The sequence below is a fragment of the Desmodus rotundus genome, chromosome 2 (genome assembly GCF_022682495.2).
Source record: "Desmodus rotundus isolate HL8 chromosome 2, HLdesRot8A.1, whole genome shotgun sequence".
In the NCBI taxonomy this organism is placed as follows: Eukaryota; Metazoa; Chordata; class Mammalia; order Chiroptera; family Phyllostomidae; genus Desmodus; species Desmodus rotundus.
This window is the reverse complement of record NC_071388.1, coordinates 22,768,467-22,786,969: the sequence shown is the minus strand read 5'-3', so window position 1 is coordinate 22,786,969 and position 18,503 is coordinate 22,768,467. Positions and strand designations below refer to the sequence as shown.

Genomic DNA, 18,503 nt, shown 5'->3' with positions numbered 1-18,503 from the left:
GCCCAGAAATAATTCTCTACATTCATGGTGCCTTGGTTTTAGGTAAAGGCACCAAGACAATTCAATAAGGAAAGAACAGTCCTCTTAACAAATGAGGCTGGAGCAGTTGAACATCCACACAAAAGATAAATTTAGATCCTCACCACACATCATTCATAAAAGTTAACTCAAAATGGATCACAGACCTAAATGTAAGAGCTAAAACTATAGAACTTTTAGAGGAAACTACAGGAGGAAATCCTTGTGACCTTTGCTTAGTCAGAGTTCTTAATACATTATCAAAAGCATAATCCATTAATGAAAACATTGATAAATTTTATTTCATTAAAAATAACAACTCTTGCTCACCAAAAGAAACTGTTACAAAAATGAAAACATAACCCATAGACTGGGAGAAAATATTTGCAAATCATACTTAAAATAAAGGACTTTACCCAAAACAGAGAAGGAACTTTTACAATTCTATAATAAAAAATAAATAAATAGGCAAAATATTTTAATGGATATTTCATCAAATAACCATGCAAATGGTTAATAAGCACATGAAAAGGTGCACAACATCATTGGTTATTCGGGAAACACAAATGACATGAGACACCATATCACACCTACTAGAATGGCTATAATAAAAAAGGGACAATAAGAAGTGCTGTCAAGAATTTGGAGAACCTATAACCCTCATTCCTTGTAGCAATATAAAATGGTGCAGCCACATGTAAAATAGTTTGGCAGTTTCTTAGAACCTTAAATTAAATTTACCTTATGATTTGGTAAATGCCACACTTAGGGATTTACTCAAAAGAATTGAAACATACATCCACACAAGGACATGTAAATGGATGTTTAGAGTAGCATTATTCTTAAGTGTGAAGTGGACAATCCAAAAGTCCATCAACTGGTAAATGAATGAGTAAAACGTGGTGCATCCACGCAATGGAAACTACTCAGCAATAAGAAGAAACGAAGTGCTGATGTGTGATACAACAGAAATGAACCTCAAAAACACAATGGTAGCAACCTGATGTAAAAGACCACAGACCACATGATTCCATATATCTGAAATGTCCAGAAAAATGCAAATTTATAAAACAGAAAGAAGGTTGCCCAGGACTGGTGCTAAGTGGGGAGAGTAAATGCAAATGGCATGAAGATCTTTGTGGATGACAAAGGTTCTAATGTTGGCTGAGGTGGTAAAGGCTGCACCACTCAGTAAGTTTACTAAAAATTGTTAAATTGCCACTTAAAATGGGTGGATTTTATAGTATGTAATTATGTCTCAATGAAGCTGGGGTTTTTTTGTTTTTGTTTTTTTAATGTCAGGCAATTTAACTATGGGATCAAGGCTAGAAAACAAAGTAAAGCCAGGAACTGGTTGGGAAAAATCAGAGAAAATTTTGGAAGCTTTATTGAGACTGAAGAGTTGAAGTAAATGTAAGAGAGCCAGGAGGAGAAATTTTGAGGAGTTGGCATGGAAAATTTCAGAGATGACAGAGTGTAGATAGATTTACAAATAAGAAAAATTAAAGGGTAAGCTCTTTATATTTCAAACATGTATGAATGATTCACACTAAGAGACTTCTAAAAGTGAATACAGACTACTTGGCAGACTTGGGCCAAAGCTGTGACAGCAGCCACTCTTGCACCCAGATCACCATGACTAAGACGGGACCTGGGCTCACCTGGTGGTACCCTGCTGGTTCAATACCAGATTTCCAGGAAACAGCAGAGATTTCTGAAGACCAAGCTGGTCATCTGTTTTGTGAGTAGACTCATTCATTTATTCAAAGATTATTTATTGCCCTGGCTGGTGTGGCTCAGTGGATTGAGCATTGGCCTGCAAACTGAAACTCAATTCCCTTTTTAGATTTATAAAAGAAAAATGTACTTTCCAGTTTCTTTAGAACATTGGGTCTTACCTTTAGGTATTATAAACTCTCCAAAAGTTATATAAAAGCAGAATTAACACCATTTATGCTGGAGATTTCTAAATTTAGAAGTTTAATTACTATATTTAGAAAGTTTCCCTATTCAATTATGTTTTTTTTGTGCCAGGGGATCCAAATACACCAAGAAATACCGGTCAAGAGGAAAATGTATTAGTTACTATTGTTTTCAATCCAAATGTCACTGCAAAATAAGAACAATACATTTGCCTGATTTAAATTTTATTGGTAAAACTATTCCATTGTGATAATGGTTTTAAAAAGTGCAGTTATTTCCATACTTTTCAACCACACCAAATATAGAAACTCTACTACATTGTGTTTGAATATTTATAAAGCTACTATTAAATGTATCTTTTCAAGCTTTATAATTTCCAATTATTTAAACATAATCTTACCTGCAGACTTGTGATTGTCTCTGTTTAATTTTTAACTGCTGTTGCAAATGACTCAATTCTTTCTGTACTCTTTGAAATTCATTTTGCTGACTTTTTAACTGCATGCTTTCAGCTTGAATTCTAAAAATATAAATAAATAACATCCATTACAAACCTAAATATTCTCTCATGAGTACTCTTTTAAATTAATATTTAAATAAACTTTTAATAAAAAATAAATAAAAGATGAAAACTATGCATCTCTATATCTGCTGAATGAGCATATAGAAAAAGTATGGAGAGACACGTGCCGAACGTCCATCACCCTTGGGGAGGACAGCAGAACTGATGGGCAGGGAAAGGCAAAGAACTGATGGGAGGCAAGACTTTTACTTTCTACCTTCTGTACTGTTTGAATTTTTACAATGAACACATATTTTTACTTGAAATACTAATTTAACAGTAACTACAAATATATCAATTTATTTATTAGAGTAAGATATGTACATAATTTGAAATGTCAAATATTATTGGATTAAGAGTTACAAGAAAAAATAGTTAATCATTTACCTTTACCTCATTCCCGCTGCCCAAACCTACTATACTTTCAATTTTTTTCTGTTTATAGTATTTACCTCTATATTAGTAAATTACATGCTTGTACTATTATTATTTCATTTGAGATATTATCTTGTGAATTACAAGTCAGTTCAGATCTGGTCATGTTACATATAACTGAGACCTGAATACAATGGCTTAAGACAGAAGGGTATATTGCGTAAAACAAATGTACTGGTAGCCAGTCTAATGTTGATATGATAGCTTTATAGTGTCATCAGGGCCTCAGGATTCCTCCAATTCCATGTTCTACATTTCTGGTGTGCATTTTCTCTTCACAGACCATGATAATGGCAGAAACACCATCAATTACTTCTCCACTCCAGACTAGCAGCAGGAAGAGAATAATGGCTCACTCTGTGCCTTTTAAGGAGATTTCTTGGAAGTACCATTGAATACTTCTGCTAAACTGAGACACAGGTCAATACCTAGTTGCAAATGAAGCTGGGAAATGTAGTCTTTTAACTGGAAAGATTAGTCCCCAGACATTCACGTATTTCCACATTTCTATTACTAAGGAGGGAGGGAGAATGAACATTAGGGTAGGCAGCCAGCAGTCTCTGCCACAATCCTAAAAAAGGCTGACATTCCTACACATGTCCATATACCTATACACACACACAGCATTCTCCCCTCACCCTCCCAATATAAATCAATCTTTTAATTCAGTAATTACATTATTCTTCACTAATGCGCCACATGTTATACCATAATCACATTTCTATTCTTGTATAACTATTTTTGTTGTCCCTGGATTTAAAACCATCTCCTTTCTTCTTTCTTAGTTTTCTGTGTACCTACCACTGATACTTCTGAATCTGACAGGTGTAGTGCTCCTCTCTCAGTACCTTCCGACACAGCAGATAACCCTTCCTTATCATTTCTTTTCCAGGAGACGGCTTTCTTGGAGCGCTCCATTCCCCTGCTCCAGTCTTGGTTATTCTCAGGTTTGACTCTGCAACTCTCATCCCGGAACTTCCCTTCCTTATCATTTCAGGTAGTGTCCTCAGCTCTTCCCTGTGAGACCTGTACTCTGGTTCTAAAGTCGTTCTTGGTTTACTCCTTTGAGTGGAATAAGTCCTCCAGGATGTTTTTGTGCATGGGAAATAAATCTGAGACCCTGAATATCTGAAATTGTCTTTATTTTATCTCAGACTGGACACTTTGGTTGGATTTAGAATCACAAGTGAGAAAAGTATTCTTCAGTAGAAAATTAGGGCACTGTTCTACTGTTTTCCTAACTTCCAGTGGGGCTTGAGAAGTCCAATGTCATTTTAATTCAGGCTTCTCCGTATGATATATGGTAGGCCCTCCCCACATCATGGCCCACCTCAATTTAGAAGCTTTAAAAATGTTTCTATTTCACTTTGTATCATAAATTTGATCACAATACATCATCATGTTAGTCTTTTGTCATTCTCTGTGCTGGACACATGGTACTCAGTTTGAAAACTGATGCTCTTTAGTTTCAAGAATTCTCCCCTAAGGAAATAATTCCTTCCCCTTCCATTTTCTCTGCTTTCTTTTTGCAATACTTTTCTACTGTTTTGGGTGTGAGACCGCCTAAAGATACTTCTGATTTTCTTAAACTTTCTTTGCCATCTTATCAATTTTAACATTTTGTTCCACTTGCATTATCTTCCATCCTGCCTAAAATGCTTAATTTCAGCTATCATATTTTAATTAGAATTCTTAGCAATTGAAGGTAAATTTTTTACTGCCCCTTTTTCTTGTTTCATGGATACAATTTCTTATCTTTTTGAGGATATCAAGCTTAGTGTATTTTTAAAGTTTCCTTCACCTTACTGCATTTTTTCCTTTGTTTTTCTTTTTCTCTTTCACATTTGAGGCTTCCCTTAAAAATCTTAAGGTCCTTATTTAAATGTAAGACTCAAAACCATAAAACTCCCAGACAAAAAAATAGGCAGTAAACTCTCTGACCTTCCTCTTAGCAATATTGTTTTCTGATATATCAAAAAGAAAAAGAAAAAACAAAGGAACTACATCAAACTAAAAAGTTTTTACCCAGCAAAGGAAACCAACAACAAAATGAAAAGACAACCTAGTACATGGGAGAAGATAGTCACAGGTGATATATCTGATAAGGGGTGAACATCCAAAATTTATAAAGGATTCATATAACTCCATACACACAAAAGCAATCTAGTTTAAACATGGACAGAGGACCGAATGGGCACCTCTCCAAAGAGGACATACAGATGGCCAAAATACATATGAAAAGATGGCCAATGTCACTAATCATCAGAGAAGTGCAAATTAAAACCACACAAGATATTACCTCACATCTGTCCAAGGGGCTGTCATCAATACATCAACAAACAAGGGTTGGTGAGGATGCGGAGAAAAAGAAACCCTTGTGCCTTGTTGGGGGGAATGCAGACTGGTGCAGCCGCTGTGGGAAACACTTTGTAGTTTCCTCAAAAAATTAAAAGTGGAACTGCCTTACAACCAGGAATTCCACTTCTGGGTATATATCCGAAGAGACCCAAAACCCTAATTTGAAAAAACATAAGCACCCCTATGTTCATTGCAGTGTAATTTATAGTAGCCAATATATGGGGGTGACCCAAATGCCCACCAATAGACGAGTGGATAAAAAAGTGGTGGTACATATATACGAGGAAATATTACTCAGCCATAAAAAAAAGAATAAAATCTTACCATTTGCAACAATATGGGTAGACCTAAAGGTGAAATTAGTCAGACATAAAAAGAAAAATACCACATAATTTCACTTATATGCAGAATCTAAAGAACAAAACAAACTAAACAGAAACAGACTCACAGATGTAAGAGAACAAACTGACGATTGCCAGAGGGGAGGGTATTGGTGGGCCAGGTAAAAAAATCTGAAGAGATTAAGAGGTACAGATTGGTAGTTACGAAAGAGTCACAGGGATGTAAAGTACAGCACAGGAATATAGTCAATAATATTGCGGTAACTATGTGTGGTGCCAGGTGGGTACTTGAACTATTGGAGGATCACTTGGTAAATTACATGGTCGTCTAACCACTATGCTGTACAGCTGAAACTAATATAAAATAATATTAATGGCAACTGTAATTGAAAAAGAAAATTTTAAAATTTAAAATAAAATAAAATCATAGCCATGAAAAGAGTCTGAAGATTCTTTGTTGTCTATTCATACTCACAAATGAAGCATTTAAAGGACAAGTGGTCCAGTTTCTACAACAAGTTAATGATGACAAAGGGAGAAAGGGCATTCATTGGTTCCAGATAAAAGAGAAGCAAGAAAAGTGACAATCAAATGTGACACGTGGACCTCGTATAGAACCAGATTCAAACAAGTAAACTGTAAAAATAAATTTAAGAATTGAGAGCTCTGGCAGGTGTGGCTCAGTTGGCTGGAGAATCATCCGTAAGTCAAAGGGTTTCAGGTTCAGTTCCTGGTCAGGGCACATGCCTAGGTGGTAGGTATGGATCCCAGTAGGGGTGCATATGGGAGGCAGCTGATCCATGTTTCTCTCTCACGTGTATGTTTCCTCCTTCTCTCCCTCCCTTCCCCTGTCTCTAAAAATCAATAAGCACGTCCTCAGATGAGAATTTTAAAAATTCAGAAAATCGAATTATGAACTGGGAATTAGATTAAACCATGGAGATAATGCTGATTTGGACACAATAATAATATTATTACATAAGAAAATGGCACTTCACACTGAAGTAAATAGGGATGAAAAGAACAAACAAAAAAGAAAAGGACATGTGACAAAATCTTGGTAATTTTTGAATTTATGTTAATGGGTATTTATTATACTGTTTTCTCTTAATAAAAAACCCTAATGAATGAGTCACTGAAACGCTATCTATAAGTTTCTTGGTGTGTGTGGGAATTAATAAATGATGGGCTTCACTGTGGAATAATCAGGTGGGGAACTAGCTGTACCTAAGCCACCGGCCACAGTCGGAAGGTAATTATAGGTCTTTCGGGAGGTAGCGTAGAGACAGATCCCAGAAGCCTAAACATACCTATAAAATATTTTTAATGAATACTCCTATTTTCAGCCCTACTTTGTAACCTGACAAGTACTTGTCTTAGCATACTAAGAAAAAAAAACAGTCAAATGTTATTTTCAAGAGTCACATTTAAAAAAAAGAATAGAGAAATGTATAAATTAAAAGGTTAGTAAAATATATATAAGACAGATGCTTTAAACTGATAAAATACATATTAACAACTAGCAAAACATTAAATGGATCAACCCTTTCATTTTGATAAAAATTCCTATCCACCAAGAAAAATGATAATGATGAACTTTTATATACCCAAAACATACTTAAAAATATGTAAAGAAAAATCTGTTAAAAATCCAATGTGAACAAGTTAATAATGACAGTATAAGGTATTAACACATTTCTCAGAGAAATGGCATGGTCATGATGACATGAAAAATAGATGAAGATACTCACTATTGGAATAACGATTAACAAGCTTGATGTATGGATATAATTAGAATTAGATTTAATAATCATTTTTCTAAACACATGGTATAATCATAAAAATTGATATGTAATCAGTGACAATTGAAATTTTAATATGGTCTCAAAAAGAAAAAAAATCCTACATTTATTGACCACAATAAAATTACATTAAAAATTTAAAACATAAAGGCAGTCAAAAATCTATATACACTGAAACTTACACAATTATCTAATAAACCGTAAGCCAGAGAGGAAATAAAAATTGAAAATATAAGCTATTTAGAAATAAATGATAATGAAAATATTATATATTAAAGTATTCAGGGGAAAACTTATAGCCCTAAAAGCATTTATTTTTTAAAAAAAATGAATGGATATTCTGAATGTCATGATCCAGGAGAAAGGTACAAGTGGCAAAAACAATGAATATTCACTCAGAAGCAAGGCCACCCCAGTAGCTATGAGCACATTCAATGCCTATCCTGGTTTCTAAACACCATTCTCCAATAAAAGAAACCAAGCCAGATTCGTCTTATTATAGTGTTGGGGCGGAGAAAATTTAAGATGGGCCTAGAACATTTTGTGGGGCCAGAAAGTAAAGAAGACCTCAAAGGAAGACAGGGGCATGCTGAAAGACCGCAGGTGTCACGCAAGAGAGCTACTAATGACCAAAACTCGAAGAACTGAGCAATAAAATAACTAACTATAACTATAGTATTGGATCGTAGCCCACAAAATGAAAGTGAATGAGTCCATTCAGATATAAATAAATATCTGAGTAGATAAGTAAATGGGAGAGAAGGAACTGCTCTTCCTCACAGAGAAATTCCAATTAAAAAATGTACAGCAAATATGGAAACAAGAAAACCATCATTAGAAGAGCACAATAATAGCTATTGCAGGCAAAATCAGATGGTTACTTTAAAAGTGGGCGAAAGTTTCAGGAGAAACAAAATATTGGAATACTCTCAAAGTACCCCTAAGATATTTATTAACTGAAAAGAGGAAATAATAACGGTACTGTGGAAGAACGTGGCAAACACTACGGTAGCCAAGTGGTCAAAGTTAACACCACCTGCACTCTGACAGGGTACACAGAGAAGGGCACATCGCTTCTGAGGTATTCTCGCCAAAAGGGAATGGTCTCAACACAATTTTGAGTAAATAACAGGCAAACTCAGATTGAGGGGTGTTCTACAAAACAACTGACCAGTACTCTTCAAAAACCCCAGGTCACGCGGGACAAAGACAGAGTGAGGAACTGGCGCAGATCAAAGACGACTAAGAACATACGAGCTCTAAATGCAATGTATGACTCCAGGCTGGATCTCGGACTGGAAAAAAAAGATGTTAGTGGCAAAACTGATAAAATCAAATGACGTATGTGTGTTAGTTAATAGTATCCGACCAGTGTTACTATGTTAGTGTTTTTAATTATACCATAATTATGTAAGGTGTTACCATTAGGGGAAGTTGAATATATGGAAACTCTGTGCTATTTTTCTAATTTTCTATATGTCTAAAATTATTCTAAAGTAAAAAGTTAAAAAAGGAATCGAATCACTTGTACAATTACAATGAGTGATATATATATCTCAAATGTATCTGTAATATAAATTCTGATTTAAAAAGGTGGGTGCATTTTTAATTTTGAAAGCTATACAATATTTTAATAGCAAAAAATAAGGAAATAACCTTCATTATAGTGCAGTGACATTTAAAAATGCCCAATTTTTTTGACAAGCTATTATATGCTCTTCATTTCACCATTCAAAAATAATAAGGAAAGGTAATATAGTAGTATTTATTCAAAATTCAACTTATTGCCAGCCATATCCCAGAAAATGAAGTTATCAAATATTTCAACTACAAGTTACTATATCATATAAAAATATAATCATCAAAATACTCTTACAGTTAAGAAACCTTCTTCACTTTTGACCAGTTTTTCTGCTATCAGTATTTTACTAAATATTTTATAACTCAATTCTGCACTGCCATTAGGAAATGTAATGTGACTTTATTTAGATCATCAAATAATGGTACTGTGGTCTCAAATACATTTTAAGCACATGCTTACAAGGTTCATAAAGACACCTCAGTTTCGGGGTTGGCTAGGAACATCGCTACACTAGTTCCTTTGTAAAGCATCCAGTGACAGGTAGAACCCAGAGCGGAGCTGCTATGAAGACTTCCCTGGGTTCCGCTGTATGCGGTCTCACAGTCACCTAGTTCAGAAGTTACAAACTGGTCCCTGAACTTGTTTTATTTGATTTGCAGCCTGGTTTTGTTTTTCTTTTAAACAAGCAGCAACATTTAAAATTTGAGAGATTCTACATAAAGATCCAGATCCCCTGCTTTACTTTAAAAATTGAGAAATTAAAAAACAATAGCTCCACAATCCCCACCAAAATAATCTCCTGGAGCAGCTGCTTCCATTAATGAGCATGCATTTTCAGTTCACACCAGCCAGTCTCACTCAAGATTCCGGGTATGTGCCTCACCCCACAGGCATCTGTGTTTGCCATCCCATTAATTCTAAAATTTGATAGCTGGAATTCAGATTTTTTTTTTTAATAAGCTATTTAAAACCCATCTGAATGAATCTGGCTACCTCAAATATTTTTTTTCTCTGAAATTTATACAGGGTGGCTGCCTGCTATTCCCTTGAGAAATTCTTTAGAATAAACGAATTCTTTTATTTTGCATTATAAATTTAAAATATAGAATATATTTTATTGGCCTAGCACCAACTTTGCAAAAGACCCAATGTAAAATGCTTCACAGATGTTTTCTCATTTAAACTTTTTGGAGAATCCTAGCTCCAGCATCTCAATTTCCGTTTGGTTCCAGTCAAGGGATTTTTGTCTGATTTTTAGCAGTTTCTTCACCACGTCAAATGTTAATCCTTACCTACAGCAAGCCCCACACCATACCCCCCAAAATGGTTTCACAGTAAACTAAGATTGGAAGTAACAGGTTTCTTTACAATTAAAACTTCTCAGAGCTTCTACTATACTAATGTGTAGAGTGAATCACAGAGGGATGATGAATGTGGAATATTTTGACCATAGAATACTTTCTCGGTGACATTTCTTAAGACATCCTTGAAATATACTTTGAGGAGCAATGTTCTATCTTTAGAATTAATTTAATAATTACCCCATATGACTACTTTTATTTAAAGTGGTGTTCATTTAAATAGGGTATGAGAAAGCATCAGCAACAGGAAAGTTGACCAGCAGCAGGCACTCCCAACAAGAACAGAGATTTCTCTTTTTAGTGAGTTCTGCAGAGCTTTATCTGGCCACATGAGTTGTCCCCTTCAGAGGGACTCCTGCCCAGGACAGAGTCTGCTCCATCGAAGTCTTCCTCCTTCTACACACTGTTTCAGGCTTGTCTCAGGTTGCCTACAAACTCTCTTGATCATGAAATAGGTTTCCAGCTGCTGACCCTTCATTTCTGCCTCTGAATTCACACGTGGCCCATTGCTTCAGACCTGAAAGACTCCTTGGCCAGACTGATGCACTCCATCCTATTCCCAACTCACATTGAGAGGTTGGGGTATATTCAGTACCCCAAAACCAATTTTCTACCCTAGATTTAGAAAGCTTTTTTGCTTATGAAAGAACATTGACAATTCCACATCTAAAGATGCTATTCCTATCTTTCTGGTGAAGTTGAATGTTAATATTTTTCTTGTTAAACATCAGTAAGCCCAAGCCAAAAGACACGTGAAGAGAGCTGCTAAACAATGTGTTCTCATAGTAACAACTCGGCACATTGTCAAATCCACAGAGTCTGATCTGTCTCATCGTCAGATATCTATCAAGTAGCCCCGCCACAGCCTTCAACAGCCATGGATAAAAATTAAAGCTAGGGAAGGTCTTCCTACTGCCATTCCTCCACCAGGGTCTGGAAGTCAGAAACTACATTATTTCTTTGAGATTTCTCCACTCTCCAAAATATAGAACCTGAAACCTGACAGCAAAGGCATGACTAGGAGTCCAGAGCCTCTGAGTAACAGAGATTCTCCTATGCATCCTGACTTTATGAGGCTCCAGTTTCCCACAAAGGGCTCCATTGAGAAACAGAAGTCAGCTAAGGAAGATGACTTGGAAGTTTTTGGATGGCTGCTTCACTGCAAACAGGAAGCTATCATTACTAGGCTTGAGGCTCTTCAAACAAGCTGACCATCAAACCAGGCTAAATCTTGGCCGTAATTCTCTCCACTCAGGGTCTCATCTGAGTCATGCATTTATTCATTCATCGAAGAACTTCAGTTAATACTAAAAACTGGTTGGTTGGTCAACTGGTATGCACGGAATTTTATGAGCGTGCAAAGGAGGACTTAGTCAAGGAAGATGAATGGTAAAGGATGACTTAGGGTCAGTGGGAAGCAGAAGGAATTCTAGAAGGGCATTAGCTAAAGCACAGAAGCTTGAGAAAAGACAGCATTTTTCTGGTTAATTCTTAATGGTTCATGCAAAGTGACAAGAATTGAAGGCAAAGGAGATCATGTGAGCCATGTTGTGGAATCTTCACTTTTCTCCCAGTGCAATGGAGCCTCTGGAGGGTTTGAAGCAGGAATCGGATTTGTATTTTAGAAAGATTGCTTTACCAGAAATCACCTAAGAAACTTCCACCGAGACTTGGGCCTACCAACATTTGTGTCCCTGAGACCCCTTTCCCATCAATCTGTCCTCCCACTGACTGCTCTCCCTCCCAAGGCTCGCCTTGTGGATGCTGTCATTGGTTGAGAGCGTCAGTGATCTCCCCTTAGTAATGCAGTGCTTCTACCTCACAGTGATGGCCACACGACTGCCCCACTTAGAGACTCAGCCTCCTGCCTTCATGTCTTCATCCTTCTCCCCTCTGCACAATTCTGACTTCAGGCCTTCAATAACTCCTGTCCAACTCCCTGCAACAATTCATTCTTGTCGACTGTTTCACCCTCCTTTAATAAAATAGGCTTATGTCTTGGTTTCTTATAATCTTGTTTCCTATTGGTAACCCCATCTAAGACTAGACCCCTTAACATTCTCTTTCCAGACTAGTATCACAGCCTTGCAATTCAGCTTCTCTAATTGTCACTGAGTAATAAAACTTTTGGAGTTCCAATATGAGCTCTGCTCTCTGTTGGGGATAATTATTAGTACTTTGCCTTGAACTTCTCCTGTTAAAAACTTTCTCCAGACATAACAACCCTCTTTAAAATTCAAAGGATGTGTGCATGGTGGGGTGGGAGGGCTGGGCGGAGGAGATAGTAAAAGACTATACCAATGCAGGACATAAGGTTGAGGCTGTTTTCTTTAGCATCTGTTCTAGCCAATAGATGGGTATAATTCCAGGTGTCTGACCCTTCTAGTAAGTTCTGTACTTGTCCTAAGAAACCAAGCCATGTTCAGTTGAGTTCAGGGAGGTGATGAGTACAATTTATTCTAACTATTCTCTGATGATAGCCTGGTCCCTCGAATTGAGCCTCTCTGACACCTAACCCTATGTTGCATGCCATAAAACAACCACCTTTTGCTTCTCTCTTAATAATCTTTAAGAATTTCCTTCCTTTATTCAGATTAAAAAGATTCATAAACCTTCAATTTTTCCTTTAGAAACAAAACAGTGTTGAGCCTGTCTTGTAGTATTAATAATTTATTAAGTATGGTATTGTGTAGTCCCAAAAGGTAAATGCGTATACTTTTTGCTTACCCTTAGGTAATCTTGGGTTGTATTTCCCAAAATGAAAATTTTCCTAGAGTGAATAGTGTAAAAAACACAAAGATGCTTATCTAGCTTCCCATAAATACTTCAGTCCTATTTGTTGAAAAGAAACATGGCTTTTAGAAAATAACTGCCCATATCTAAGGTTGCTGCCTCTTTTCTCATCCACACTTCTGTCAAATGAATGCTGGTACAGCAAGACTTGGGAGCAGGCTGATCATGCTGATCTCAACGGTACAAAGAGGCCTCAGAGTTGCTTGGGAAATAGAATGCTACGTTACAATTGGACTGATTGCAAATTTCTTATACAGCTACAGGTTGACCTAAAGTTTGTCTACATTATTTATGACAGCAATATTAATATAATACCTGTTTACAAACTTCCAAAAAAATACTTAAGTATGCATTATTTGTATTTAAAAATAATTAAAAATTATAATATTAGCTTTAGGGGTTTATTAAAGCAAATTCATTAAGTATTAAATCACACAATACTTTGCTGTCCTGGCGTATTAATTATATACACTTAAATGAATTAAAACTGAGCATTTATAAAATATTCTATCATTTAGATATTTACTAATTTAGATTGCTTTTGGCAAACAATGCTGAATTGCTACATCATACTGTATATATTGGATCAACTATGTTATAACTTCTCAGATTTTGGCATTTAAATAAATGAATTAAGTCACCATGCTATATGTTGGTATTTTATTGATATTACAATGTTAATTTTTTAAGATCATATTGGATTGACCAAAAAGTCTGTTTAGTTTTTTCTGTAAAATAAAAGTCATATTTTTCATTTTCACCAATAACTTTATTGATTTGGATATTTTGAGTATGTTGGCAATCTCCCACGTGGAATGTTGATTGTTCTCAATTAATGTTTCAATTTGATCACTTCAACTGGTCCACCTGACTGTGGAACATAGAGAAGTCTGTCCAGCAAGAAATCTCCAGCACAAGACTTCACAAACCACTTCTGACACATTCGATTAGTCACAGCACCTTTTCCATACACTGCACAAATCTTTTTTTGTGTGTTTCAGTTGTGTTTTTACCTTTTTTGAAATAATAAAACATAATATGCCAAAAATGTTGTGTATTTTCTTCTATCTTCAAATATTAAAACGGCTACACAAAAATTCACCAATTTTGATGTTTTTTTAATTGCACACTGATATGACAGCTGCCACAATACAATCTAAGAAAATTGTTTCAAATGAAGTTCAAGACAACTAAGCGCTACTAGAGTCATGTTACAGAAAAAAACAAGTGAAATTTTTGGCCACCCCAATATTTTCCTATGGGTAAGCAAACTTTTATAACAATGATATCAGTAACAACAAAAATAATAATGAACTCTGCTGAGTATTTATCAAATGCCAGACACTGTTTAATTATTTACATGACCTGTAATATTGAAACATAACAGTATTCCAATGACGTAGATCAATTGTCAGCCCCGTTTGACAGATGAGGGAATAGAGAAGCAGAGAGCTAAGCAAGGTGAATGAGGCTATGCAACCAGGAGGTGGCACAGCTGGGATTTGAACCCAGGCACCCTGAGTGTTATCCTGCTACTAATGTATAGTTCACTGTACTTTCCTCTGATTTTGTACTTTTGATTTTTTCTTTGCACATAACTTTAGAAGATGGATTTTTATTTGCATTTTGAATTCTGCCTTGATTAAATTGATATTTAACAGGGGTTGACAGGAAGTGAAGAGTGTAGAATGTCATTACCAAGAAAGGGAATTGAGCAGCAGTTAAAAACCACAAATGTTACATACTGAAGAAACAGTAAGCAGAAGATTAACCTTACTCATATTTCCAGGTATCTTTTTTTTAATCCCCTCGTAAAACTCAGAGGTTCGCAGAGGGAGAGAGTTCAGTGGTAATTTTCACAAACCTTTGTTTTCATGAGCTTAAAATGTTTTCAGAATCAACCCCAGTTAGTCTCTGTCTTTCAGCGTGGTAAGAATTTGGCATGCTGCTCCTTTCCTCCTGAGAAAGAAATCCAAACGCTTGCCAGAGCACTTAATATTCTAGCTTCCACAGCAAATTGCTTTCATCTCCTTCTAACTGCCTCCAAACTGACTGCAGATTTGGGCAAGAGGGAGAAAGGCACTGAAGGGGAGAAGCACAGGGGTGAATGTTGGTGTTTTTTCACTGAGACAAACAAAACATAATTTTCCTTATAATTTATGTGACACATAATTTTTTTAGTATAATTCTTGCTATCAACCCTAGAAAGATCCCTTGTTGTCTTCCCTCCCACAGCAGCATAAAATACCAGGCTGACATTATAGTGTAAGTGAGGTACTCATTGACAATTTTGAGTTTTATTTCAATAGCCAACTTTTTTTCTTTAAAAGATGATAGGGAATGGAGAAAATTATAACATAATCTTCTAGATAAAAAGATATGAGTGAATAAAATATCTGGCCAAAGAAAACAAGATTAATAAAGTCTGTAATTTTGCACTTATAAGAAAATAAATTTTTCAGAAAATAAGAGCTATAAGATGGGTTGTGCTAACATGAATTTTTCGAAGGTATAAATGTAATAGGTTGTGTTTTTCCACTCATCTTAATTACTTTTCATTACATGAAAAAACATTTAAAAAAAGAAGGAAAGACAGGCTTGTGTTTGGAGAAAGATGCCGATGAGAAAGACCTAGAAGACTGGAAGAACAATAGTGACAAATATTCCTGCTTTTAACAGATGCAACTTAAAAAAATAAAGGCAGGCTAAAACAAAAGGTTAGAGGAGAAATAAATAAACTTAAACAAAAGAAAAGGAGCAACAGAACACAGAACGTTTAATTAGATATCTCTTTCCTCGGATTAGCAGCCCCCCAAATATGCTGGACACTCTTAGTAAGCATTTCAATTCTTTTATTTTTTTTTTCTCTCTGTGTGCCTCTCCAAAATATTGTGGCTTAATATTAGAGAAAGTCATTAGCTTAATTTTACAAAATTACGTATTTTGCAAAAACAAAATTATTAACAAAAGGATAAGGAAAACTTAAGTCACCAGTGTATGTATGGCTCAGTGAGAGACTATTGTGGACTTGGCACTGGATCTTTTACTTGGCAATGTTCTGCTTCTAGTCTAAGCTTCAGTCTGAAATATTCTGCTGTTAAAATTGGCCATAAATACTATCAATTCTCTCAAACGTACATTTGCGTTTTAACAGAAGTGTTGACCAACTGCTTTGTTTTACTTTTTTCCCCCTTCTGTATCTCAGTCCTCTTTCCACTCCTAACTCTCCTAACTTCTTTGACCATCTCTTAGGCAGTCTCATTCAACTGGACAGTTTCATGAACTGGGACCACATGCTAGATGAAATTACACATGGAAAAACATAGACATTCTTTCCCTTCCCTAATTATATCATTATGTTCACTGTTACCATTATTTTATTTACATGTTTAATGGCAGAATATGGACTGAACAACTCTCTTGTTTGTCAAAATAATAACACAATGATATGAAATATATATATAATGAATATTCAAAAATCTCAAGATACACATAGTTAGAAAATATCATTCGTGAATAAATGAATGAATGAATGAATGAGTTAGCTTAAATCTTCACCTAGAGAATTTTTTCAAATGACAGTGGAGGACCAGAAGAATTACTCTGATCCCAGCACCTTAATATAATAATTATGTCCCCATCTTTCCGTGCCTAGAGCAGCCATGGTATCCAAAGCATTAGATTCTGGATAAACTGGCCAATGTGTTTGCTCCTCAGCCATCTACCTACCAGTCCCCACAAGCTCAGAGAATGTCTCCTTGTCATCATTTTCTTAATGAACGGACTTAAGTATAGCCTAACAGGAAATGAAGTAAAAAGAAGATTTGCGTGCAGTTTATTAAGATTGATGGCAAGGTCCAAACTAATAAAATCTACCCTGCTGGTTTTACTCATGTCATCAGTGTTGACAAGACCAGAGAGAATTCTGTCTGATCTATGACACCAATGGTCGCTTTGCTGTTCACCTTATTACACCTGATGAGGCCAAGTACAAGTTGTGCAAAGTGATAAGAATCTTTGTGAGCACAAAAGGAATCCCTCACCTGGTAACCTATGATGCTCTCACCATCTGCTACCCTGATTCCCTCATAAAGGTGAATGACAGCATTCAGATTGATTTGGGACTGGAAAAATTACTGATTGGACACTGGTAACCTGTGTATGGTGACCAGAGGTGCTAACCTGGGAAGAACTGGCATAATAACCAACAGCGACGCCCTGGTTCTTTGCACGTAGTTCATGTGAAAGATGCCAATGGCACAGCTTTGCCACCTGCTCTCCAACATTTTTGATATTGGCCAAGGCAACAAACCATAGATTTCCCTTCCCTGTGGAAAGGGATCTGCCTCACCATTGTTGAGGAGAGAGACAAGAGGCTGGCAGCCAAACAGAGCAGTGGGTGAAATGAGCTCTCGGTGACATGACTGGAAGAGTCTTTGTACTTGATTAAAGATAACAGAGCATGATTAATTGCCTTTTTGGTATATGGGTGGGGGGAGTTTGTTTAGTTTACAGTTTCCTGCTATTCTACTTTGTAACATGTAAAGCAGATTGAATTTTTCAGGCAATAATAATAACAACAACAACAACAAATTATGTCCTATTTTTATTTTTAAAATTTCTTATAGATAAAAATGACTCTATATTAGATCAACAATAGGATTAAAACTCATATGATTCCATGAGTTATTGTGTGACTGTTTTCCCCTGAACAATTACCAGGGGACGTTCATCAGTACACCAATAAAGCAGAATGTATAAATTAATCATTTGAATATTTTTCAAAAGAGAATTCAGAATTCAAAGCTACCATTTTCACGGCCACTCAAAATATCTTAAAAAATCCATAATATTTATGAATAGATGGTACTAAATATGAACTCTTGTTCTTTGTTTTTATCAAAATCAATCTATTCTTTACTAACATAAAATTTGTGAAAAAATGTTCTCTATGAAAATACATGTGATTTTCTTTTACCTTTATCTCATGTATAGCATGTGTTTTTTGAACATAAAGGGTCCTGAAGGGAAAAAAATCTTTTAAAAAATGTTTGTTAAACTCATCTACATAATTATTGACACAGCAAAGATGTATAATTATTACAAAGTAAATTTTTTCCTTCTTCTCTGAGCTTTATCTAAAAGCTAACATCACACTTGAAATGCATCTCCCTCCTTCCCAGCCTCATTGCCACACTGCCCCTCCAACTAGGGCAAGGAAAAGGTTACAAACCATTTTCCATTTTCCCTCTCTCTTTCTTTGCTCCCCTCAGGCACAGCATGCTCAGGTATACTGCCTGCTGGCTGGCAGCAGGTGAGACACATCCT

The 18,503-nt window shown here is 35.8% G+C and overlaps 1 protein-coding gene and 1 pseudogene across 1 annotated transcript in view; one reads left to right on the top strand and one right to left on the bottom strand.

Annotated features, from left to right (window-relative positions):
* The window catches only part of LEKR1 (leucine, glutamate and lysine rich 1), a 150,064-nt gene that overhangs the window by 98,832 nt on the left and 32,729 nt on the right, over nucleotides 1–18,503 (bottom strand). The window contains exon 4 of the mRNA XM_053918039.1: nucleotides 2,342–2,461. Within this exon, the coding sequence (XP_053774014.1) occupies nucleotides 2,342–2,461 (120 nt within the window). The remainder of the gene's footprint in view (nucleotides 1–2,341; nucleotides 2,462–18,503) is intronic.
* On the top strand, nucleotides 15,670–17,492 carry LOC112308523 (small ribosomal subunit protein eS4, X isoform-like; annotated as a pseudogene).